The sequence below is a fragment of the Octopus bimaculoides genome, chromosome 18, assembly GCF_001194135.2.
Source record: "Octopus bimaculoides isolate UCB-OBI-ISO-001 chromosome 18, ASM119413v2, whole genome shotgun sequence".
In the NCBI taxonomy this organism is placed as follows: Eukaryota; Metazoa; Mollusca; class Cephalopoda; order Octopoda; family Octopodidae; genus Octopus; species Octopus bimaculoides.
The window spans coordinates 45,219,400-45,229,955 of record NC_068998.1 but is presented as its reverse complement, the minus strand read 5'-3'; the positions used below and the strand labels follow the sequence as shown (position 1 = coordinate 45,229,955).

The following is a 10,556-nucleotide window of genomic DNA, read 5'->3' as shown; positions in this document are numbered from 1 at the left end:
TATTCTCGCTCTCTCTCTCACACAAGTCTCTTTCTCTCTCATATATTCTCGCTCTCTCTCTCTCTCTCTCTCATATTCTCGCTCTCTCTCTCTCTCTCTCATATTCTCGCTCTCTCTCTCTCATATTCTCGCTCTCTCTCTCTCATATTCTCGCTCTCTCTCTCATACTCTCTCACTCTCTCTCTCACACAGTCTCTTTCTCTCATATACACTCCCTCTCTCTCTTATACACACTCTCACCCTCTCTCTCACACAAGTCTCTCTCTCTCTCATATGTTCTCGCTCTCTCTCTCTCATATATTCTCGCTCTCTCTCTCATATATTCTTGCTCTCTCTCTCATACTCTCTCTCTCTCTCTCATATATTCTTGCTCTCTCTCTCTCATACTCTCTCTCTCTCTCTCTCTTACACAGTCTCTTTCTCTCATATACACTCTCTCTCTCTCTTATACACGCTCTCTTGCTCTCTCTCTCTTACACACAGTCTCTCTCTAGTTACCTTAGATTAAACTTGATCAGTAAATACATATCCAGTTAGATTAACATCTATCTCTCTATCTTTTACCAGTTCGCATTGTCTGTTTTTGTTTTTTTTTATATTTTCCTTAATCTGCCTACCTATCTATATTTTTTTTTCTTTTCCAGTAGTTTTAAAACTAATGAAAAAAAAAAAAAAAGAACAAAACAGAAAGTAAACGGAAGAGGAATTAAAGAAGAAACAAAATAAAACTAAACAAATATAAAAAAAACCACTTTGGAATTAAAAAACAGCATAAAATACATTTCTGCAGAGGCATACATATTAGTAAAAAAAACAAACAAACAACAATAACCAAACAACAACAAAAAAAAAATAGAATAACAGAACTGTGAACTATTGTTTTTAGTTAACTCACACTTAGAAAACAAAATAGCAAGATATAAGATTCAGCAATCTTTCAATGAATCCATTGTAGCAATAAAAAATATAAAGCAAAGAATAAAATCTAAAAATAAATAATGATGATGATGATGATGATGATGATGATAAAAAGAAGTAAAATGATAATGGTTATGATGATAAAATGAAAAGAAGAAAAATGTTGAGATGATGCGAATATGGAAAATAAAACATGGAAAATTATAGAAAGACATCATCGATATGAGTGAATGAATTTTATCAGTGATTTTAAAGAAATTTCTTTTTTATCTTGTTTTTCCTTTATCAGTTTATGGAATTATAGCATTATATAGCTTATTAATTTAGAAAGGAAATCTCTCTCTCTTCTCTCTCTCACTCACTCATATATATATGTCTCTCTCCTCCTCCTCCTCTTCATGCACACATTCACACACTCTCCCACTCAATCACTCTTTCTCTCTCTCTCTCTTTCTCGCTATCATTTTCTCACCCTTAGATTAAAGTTGCCCTCTGTTTTAGAATATTGATCCACGTTAACTGTGATATCTATGTGCACGTGTGTGTGTGTGTGTGGATGGATGGACGGGTGTATGCTTGTGTGTGTCTATATGTATGCATATTTGTGAGTGTGTATGTGTATGATCTATGTTTGTGTATGTGTCTACAATACAACAGCTTCTATTGACATTTTCCTCATTAATAAAAATAATGTTGATTACGACGATGATGATTATGATAATGATAGTAATGATGAAGAAGACGATGGTGTTAATGATGATGATGGTTTCTATGTTTCAGTTAAAGGAACACTGGATTAAAGTGACCTCAGTACTCGAGAGGTATCTATGAAATCAATGCCAGAAGGATGGTTGATAAGCTCAATCCTGGTTACATTTGAACTTAACTTAAGGCATTTTCCTAGCACTTGATGATCAATCCTCCGACTCCACAGCTCCAATAATGTAGTTTCTTGTATTGGAACATGGTCAGAAACTTTGGCAAGTGAACAGTCGAGTATGTATACCATGGTGTACAATAGACTGGCAGTTATTTTATCAGTAAGTAAGGATGAAAGACAAAGTCGACCTCAGCGATATTTCACTCAGAATAAAGGGACAAAACTAAATACTGTAAGGTTTTTTTTTTGTCCAACACACAAGCATATTTTTGTGGGTGAAAAACAGTCAATTGTACCAACTCCATGGGGAAATGCTCTTCCTTACAGACTCCCCAAATACAGAAACAAGAAAAAAAAAAAAAAAATTAAAAAGTCTTGGTACTGATTTTATTAACTCAGGAAAGGTAAATCAACTTTGGTGGGATTTGATCTCATAATGTAAAAGGGCATAACTTAATATCTCAAGCTATCTTATCATGTATTATAATTGCACTATACACGTCCACGTACCATGTACTATGCATCCTTATACTATATATCCATGTACTATGCAGTCAATAGTATACAAGTCAGACCTCCACTAATTTTATGCAAACTCCTTCTGGCAACATGTGTGCTTCGCTCTTGACCAATCTTTGAGACTTCCAGTTTATTGGCTCCATTATCTTTCATTTCTTTTGATCAGTAACTTCCTATCAGATTGCAGTATTACTACAAGTGTTGATGGGTCTCTTTCCGGTCTTCATTTTTATCAATTCCAGTGTGAACTAGGGTTCATTTTTGTCCTTCCTTTCACCCATCTATACACTACTATATTTGCTGCCACATCCATCAAACACCCACTCTTACACATGGCACTAAAATTATTCAAGGCAGTGCCCCAGTATGGCCACAATCTTATGAATGAAACAAGTAAAAGATTATAGATACCGGCCTATTTATGTCTGACAATATTCCTGTTCATGAATGAATTTGAGAGATGGTAAGCAAGATTGGCTTCACTCACTGCCCAGATTATTGGAAATGATCCAAACATTCCTAATAATGCCATGAACTCATAAATTATCTTCAACAACAAACATAAATCATACTAGTGTTACCGGCATCACAACTGTAAGTAAACTAAGCGACAGTATTTTACAACTTGCTGTTGTTGTAAACAAGAAAAGAAGCAGGAATATTAGGGAAAGGTGTACTGTTTGACCTCACTAATCTGTTTGGTTTCATGTAATGAAGTAAAGCTCATAGTGCAGCACACACACACACGTGTGTGTGTGTGTGTGTGTGTTAAGTTGTAATAAAAATGATTGTACATGAAGGCTTACTTGATACTTTTTGTGGAGTACATATTATTCTTTAACAAGAATAGTATTGACAGTGACTCTGAAGTTTTGACCAGCTAAGCCGTCATACTGTTCAGTCCCACTGTGCGGCACCTTGGGCAAGTGTCTTCTACTATAGCCTCGAGCTGACCAAAACCTTGTGAGTGGATTTGGTAGACGGAAACTGAAAGAAGACCGTCGTATATATGTATACACACACACACATATATATCGTTTAACGTCCGCTTTCCATGCTAGCATGGGTTATATATATATATGCATGTATGTTTGTCCCCCCAACATCACTTGACAACCGATGCTGGGGTGTTTATGTCCCCATAACTTAGCAGTTCGGCAAAAGAGACCGATAGAATAAGTACTAGGCTTACAAAGAATAAGTCCTTGGGTCGATTTGCTCGACTAAAGGCGGTGCTCCAGCATGGCTACAGTCAAATGACTGAAACAAGTAAAAGAGTAAAGAGCATGTGTGTATATATATCATTGCTATTATGTTAAACTGTCATATGTCCAAATTTTGCCAAATGCGTTTTTTTTTCAATATTTATTTTTGCATGCAATAGTCGGTTCTTTTGGTCAAACTATCGTATCCCCAGCTGCTTCAGATGCCAAGATATCAAAAATTGCCAAACGGTAGTACAACAGTTTTACTATGGTATGGTGAAACCATTTTTTGGCTTTCTGAAAAAAACTGTTTTGGACTTACAACACCTTTGCATAATAGCAATGATGTATATATTTATATATCACCAGCATCATTATTTAAAGTCCATTTTCCATGCTTGCATGGATTATATGTGTGTGTGTGTGTGTGTTTGTGCGTCTGTCTGTAAATGTAAATATATATATATATATACATATATATACATATATATATATATATATATATATATATATATATATATATATATATATATATCAATCAATAAATTTTTCACATCTGGATGCATCTTGATAATTAATTAATTCGTTATGAAGACTGTTGGGAGGATTGATAACAAGGTAGGTTTTATGAAGAACAAATCTGAATCATTTGCATATTCATCTAATCAAAGAAATGGTAAGACTGCAAATTTAAATGCGTTACATTATGTAATTAAATAACTTTATATTCTGAGTTTAAGTATTACCAGGATTAAATTATGATTTTTCATACCTGAGTAAATGAGTTAAGCATCAGACCAGACATATTTTTATCATAATACTTGTTAGAAATTTCCTGTGCATTGTACCGTCACTGTCTTCAAATATGTATTCTACCCACACTAAAAACAATTTCAGACTCTCAGATTCTCTTTTGTTTGGGTGATTTGAGAAGCAATGGAAAAATTTGATGCAGACATAAAATATTAATAAATTCCCAAGAGAATGATTCCTCTAAACTTAATACCAGTCAGAAGAAAGTATCTTCCTTACTATTACTGTTACTGGGAGCTTCTTTCATTAAATTCAAGAGGGCTGATAAACAAAGTTAGTTCTAAGAGAGACTGGAAATCATAATTTAGCCCTTTAGCATTTAAACAGGCCATATCAGGCCTAAATATTCTGCAGGTTTTACATTCAAACCAGACGAATCCAGCCCCTCACATCTACCATATAGTATCGTTCTAAAAAATATACTATCACATCATTGAAATTTCAAAGTTAAGAGATAATGTATGATTAATTCAAACCAATTTGAAAAAGATAAATAATATGTCTGACATAATGCTTCTTTCCAAATAGGCTTGAATTAATCATACATTATCTCTTAACTTTGAAATTTCAATGACGTGACAGTATATTTTTTAGAATGATATTGTATGGAAGGTGTGAGGGGCTGGATCCATCTGGTTTGAATGTAAAGCCTGCAGAATATTTAGGCCTGATATGGCCAGTTTAAGAGCTAAAGCAACAAAACCAAGCAGTCCATCCAATAGAGTATGATACTCTAATATCTGGCTTATCTTGACCCTGTTTTAATAACAACAAATATCGAATACCTGCTCAGAGTTTTAATCAATTGGATAAATGATGTGTATAGAGAATGGCTAAAGTGTGTCAGAAAATACAGAGGGAAATGCTTTCCCTTATCAATACAGCATTTCTGATTAATTTGATTGATTGCTGCACAGAGATTCATCAATATCAATAATGAATCTATTTATAAATCATAATTTTGCAACAATAACAACATTGTTAACTTTGGTAGAAGGCCAAATTTCGTAGAAAATAGAAAAGAAGTCTCTAACAAAGCAAAGAAGAAAGTTTAAAGAGTTCAGTATGGAGGACTTTTTACCTCAACTAAATACTATCACCACACTGCTGAAAGTAACTACAAAAAGTATGCCAGATGTTAAGTGATGATTAAGGATATCATGTTCTGATCTCATTCAAGCTTTTCTACCCTTCTCATCCCCTTCCCTTTTTAATGGTCCTTTGCCATGTGGTTTTAGGGTGTTCTGCTGGTCTTTTTCCTCTCAGGCTGCAACTTTAGTACCATCATACAATCACCTTTGACCATCTTGTCTGAGAACATGTCCAACCCAGTTCCAGCATCTGCATCTTATTATGTCACTGGTCCTGTTGATGCCCATTGTCGCCTCAGTTAGTATACTACTGGTAATTATTAATGAAAGGAAAATACTTCTACAAAGTTACCAATCAGATGTACCATGAAGTAGAACTGCAATTCCCTTAAGTTTCAATCTATTTTTGTTATTAAAAATAGAAACTGTAGTTTGTATAAGAAAAATGAAAGACTTCATATCTAAAAAAAAAAAAAATCAATTTTCTGACTGCAGTGATTATTATACTAAATATGCAACTTCTAATAGTGGATATTGTAAGGAAAGATGATCAGATTAAGCTAATCAGCTTTAAGAAACTAAGTAGGAAAACAAAAAAGTCAAATAGAACATGTTAAAATAAATATTCACTTTCAAGGTATTTCTTTTTTAAGAGTACACTTGGAAACTTAAGAGTACATGGAAATACAACGATCTGGGACTGCATTTCAGAATTACACAAATAAAAGCCAATAAAGATAGTGAACTACTGTGCACATGTGTGTGCGCACAGTCTCATAGACTTTATAATAATCTGTGAAAAAAAGTGTACAAATTTCTATGCAGCCTATAAAACAAATTCTTCTGTACTGGTGTGTTTCCACACAAACACACTGGTATCATTCATATCAAAACACAGAGGGATAAGTGTATAACTTCAGAGATGAATCAACATTGATTAGTAAACTGATGTACACACAGACGCAAACGTTAGTTTTAAGAAAACAAGAGAAAACGTATTCAATATCAAGAGTAGAATATAATTTTTTTGGTTGGTCAGAACTAGGATTAACTCTGTCATGGTTGCTGGTGACCAAATGATATATAACACACACACACAGAGTCTTCAATGGTACTTTGTATAACAGTCCCATAGAAAGGGAAGTTCTGAGACATAGAACAAAGGTTTCAAATAGCCTAAATGGACAACTGAAAGAGAGCAAACACTTTCAAGAAAAGAAGAAATCAGAAAGAGAAACCAGGGCTATAGAAAATGTATAAGAGGAATCTTAAAGTGTTTCTATTAATTTAATAGAAAGTTAGCACCAGCAGAGATTACAAAGTAGGGCCATCATTTCAAGGAGACAACTCAAACTGCAGAACAACAGTTAAAACACCTTAAAAAACTTTTTCAGTATTTCACTTCCAATTTTATTGTTCTGCATCTAGAAAAAAAAAAAAAAAGCATTGCATCTCATAGCCATTGAGAAGAAACAATTGGCAAAGTGGTTGGGCTTCATTGATAGCCACCACCATATTCAACTCTAGGGATCTGAGATTGATAAGTAAGTCACTTTGCTTTCTGACTGACCCAGGCCATGTGCATTTACAGAGCTAACCCGAAGTATGACCATAGTGGATGGAGAAAAAGTGAGAGGAGTCAATCATCTGGGTTCAAAAGAAAGTGTAATATTGAGGAAGTGAGAAGGGGTCCTTAAAAAACCCCTTCAAAAGTTGCTTGGCTGTTATTTTGGCAATATTCCAACATTTCATGACATTTTCATCAGAATTATATATTTTGGAGTTTTAGGGATGAGCTTCTCAAAGCCCATCTCTTTTTGCTTTTTTCTAGATTCAGATTGGGTTGGTTGACTGACTGGGGTCAACATCGTAGTTTCACAGTCTTTGTGGAGCTTCAAAAAATAAATCTGTACTTTAGTTTCAAAACAAAAATGTCAATTAGGATTAAGTTAATCCTGTTAGTAGATGTAATGGCTCCTTCATTAATTGTAAAGTTCTTGTGTCTGGCTGTATTAAAATATAGGTCGCCTACACTTATTTGATGAAGTTTCGTAATCAGAACACACAGAGGTCGAGTAAACACGTCTTTTATAAATGCTGTCCAAATTCTGCCCAATATCTCCCTGAAGACCAAGGGCAAGAGTCCTCTCCAGTTCCCTTTCTCTGACTCACAGGTCTACACTTAGAGAAGTACCATCCACTCTTGCCATTTTTGCAACTTTCACCCACCTTACAATAAACTCACTCTAGGATAGCACTTCTCTCTTCCCCCTCAATTTCCTTTTCAAATGACACTTAAAGTCAATGAAACCCCTACCAAAGAGGAAGGTATCTGTCCTCATGCCATTCAGCCTTGTCTACCAGACTACCTTTTTCACCACAACCGCCAGGTAAAGAAAACTGCCTTGCCAGCCCAATTGAAGGAGTGGGGCAGGGCAAATAATGATAATAATAATAATAATTCTTTCTTGTATAGGCACATAGCCTGAAATTTTTGGGGAGGGAGCTAATTGATTTTATAGACCCCAGTGGTCAACTGGAAGTCATTTTTTTTACCCTGAAAGGATGAAAGGCAAAGTCAATCTCAGAGATTTTAAAATTCAGATCCTGAAGAATCATAAGAAATACTGCTAAATATTTTTTCAAAATCTATAATTCTGTCAGCTTGCCACCTTAACAATAATAACAAGAGCACTCAGAAAGTGCAAACCTCCACCAAGGTAACACCAACGTCCTCTCAACAATTAGCCAGAGATGATTTTTAAAATGAGAATATCTGAAATAAACTTGACTGCTTTCACAAATGAGAATACTAAAAATGAACCCGAGTGGCCTCAAAAATTAAGTAAAAAAAACAGGAAAAATATTCCAGAATCCTTGTCAGGTATTGGATCAATCCCAAACTCTAATTAGTTTGTGCCAGTCACGAGGCCAAACATCACTGAAAGTTTCATCCAAATCCATCGAGTGGGTCTTGAGATATCTTGTCTACGGACAAACAAACAAACATGACTGAAAAAAAATACCTCCGCCTTCGCTGAGGTGGAGGTAATAATAATAATTCTTTCTGCTAAAGGCACAAAGCCTGAAATTTTGGGGAAGGGGACTAGTAGATTACATCAACCCCAGTGTTTCACTGGTACTTAATTTATCGACCCTGAAAGGACAAAAGGCAAAGTTGACCTCAATGGAATTTGAACCCAGAATACCACTAAGCATAATAATAATCCTTTCTACTTTTGGCACAAGGCCAGCAATTTTAAGAAGTGGATGGGTATCAGATGCCTATTCTGATCCCAACGCTTTTATTGGCCCTGGAGGGGATGAAACACTGAGTTGACTCTGGCATGAATTGAACTCAGTATGTAAAGTGCCAGAACAAATACTGTGTGGTATTTGTTCTGATTCTCAAATAATTCTGCTGCTCAATAATAACAAAAAAGCAGCAACAACAACAGCAACAAAAACAAAATTGTTGATTACCAAGTAAAGTGTGTTGTACTATAATGAATAGTTAAGAACTAATCCGGAGTATTTAATTAAAACAGAAAAATCCAGTTAAGAAATAAATTAGCATATCAAACAGTTAGCAGAAAATCTAATTAATTAATAAAAAGAAATAATTAGGTAAACATACAGTCAAATTGGAGTATTTATAGAGTAATTAAAAACCCGTGCAAACATATAAAAAAAAATGTGAATGTAAGTACAGTAATGGTGGTGATGATATTAGTTTCAGAATGATTGTAGAATGGTGAATATAGGGAGATGCAAGTCTTCTTACCAGAGATTTTGCCATTAGCTGTTGCTGCTACTTGGGCTTGAACATTGGCATGCATTATCAAAAGTGAGATTTAGCTAAACAAATATTTTAGGTAAATTCCTTCATAGAATCCAGCAGAGTTTTGAAAACGACCAGCTTCAGCTGAAATCTAAGATTTAAGCTGATGCAACAGATACTGGTCAGTTAATTTCAAGCATTGAAAAATATATCATTTCTTTTCTTTTTTTTTTTTTTTTTTTTTTTTTTGGTGTGTGTTTTTCTTTTTTTTTTCCTTTTTTTTTTTTAGAATCTCCTTTAAATATACTCGAGCGAAGAAAATTTTAAAAGCAAAACCAAAGTTTCATTCTGTAATAAATAGCCATCCAGTGTACGTTAAAAGTGACCCAAAGCCATCTAAACACAAAATTGTCGAGAAAAATATATATTAAGCTCTCTATATCTATAATCTGTAATGGATTATCATAATATTTTGATAGGTAAAGCCTATTTGCTAAGCATCTTTGTTTTTTAATAAACAACTTCTTTTACCCTATCCATCATCCTATACAATTTATATATTCATTAAAAGAAAAATTAAAGAACGGCCATATGAAAAATAAGTGATTTTTCTGTTAATAAATCTAGCAAAATTTCGATAGTTTTCAATACAATACAAAGATCAAATATTTTAAAAATGATTGACATCCTTTTTTTATAATCCTATCAAAGATGACAACTTATCAATAATAATGATTAGAAAAACAACAAAAAAAAAAAAATAACACAGGATTATGAGAGATTATAGAGAGTTAAGAACATAGAAAGGCTGCATTATCTTACAGAGATAAAGAATAAGAGATATAAAGAACGTTTGCATTAAATTCACTAATATATTTACTCTTTGTTACTTAGGTGCCTCAACTGCCTTATCTTATTAGTTGTAAATGCTAGTGAGAAGATGTAGTAATGTTGTGTAATTAGCTTGATCAATATAGACTACACTGAAGATATTTCACATGAATATCTTCATTTGGTTTGTTACTCTTTTACTCTTTTACTTGTTTCAGTCCTTTGATTGTGGCCATGCTGGAGCACCGCCTTTAGTCGAGCAAATCAACCCCAGGACTTATTCTTTGTAAGCCTAGTACTTATTCTATCGGTCTCTTTTGCCAAACTGCTAAGTTATGGGGACGTAAACACACCGGCATCGGTTGTCAAGCGATGTTGGGGGGACAGACACACAAACATATATATACACACATACACACAGACACATATATATATATATACATATATACGACAGGCTTCTTTCAGTTTCCGTCTACTAAATCCACTCACAAGGCTTTGGTCAGTCCGAGGCTACAGTA

At 34.2% G+C, this 10,556-nt stretch overlaps 1 protein-coding gene across 6 annotated transcripts in view; it reads right to left on the bottom strand.

Moving 5' to 3' along the window:
* The window catches only part of LOC106874003 (Kv channel-interacting protein 4), a 479,441-nt gene that overhangs the window by 251,171 nt on the left and 217,714 nt on the right, over positions 1 to 10,556 (bottom strand). The window contains exon 1 of one of the 6 annotated variants that reach the window (XM_052974222.1): positions 9,211 to 9,280. The exons of the other annotated variants lie outside the window; for them this stretch is intronic. Within the exon in view, the coding sequence (XP_052830182.1) occupies positions 9,211 to 9,265 (55 nt within the window). The 5' untranslated portion in view covers positions 9,266 to 9,280. Of the gene's footprint in view, positions 1 to 9,210; positions 9,281 to 10,556 lie in introns of those variants that run through there. 6 annotated transcript variants of the gene reach the window in all.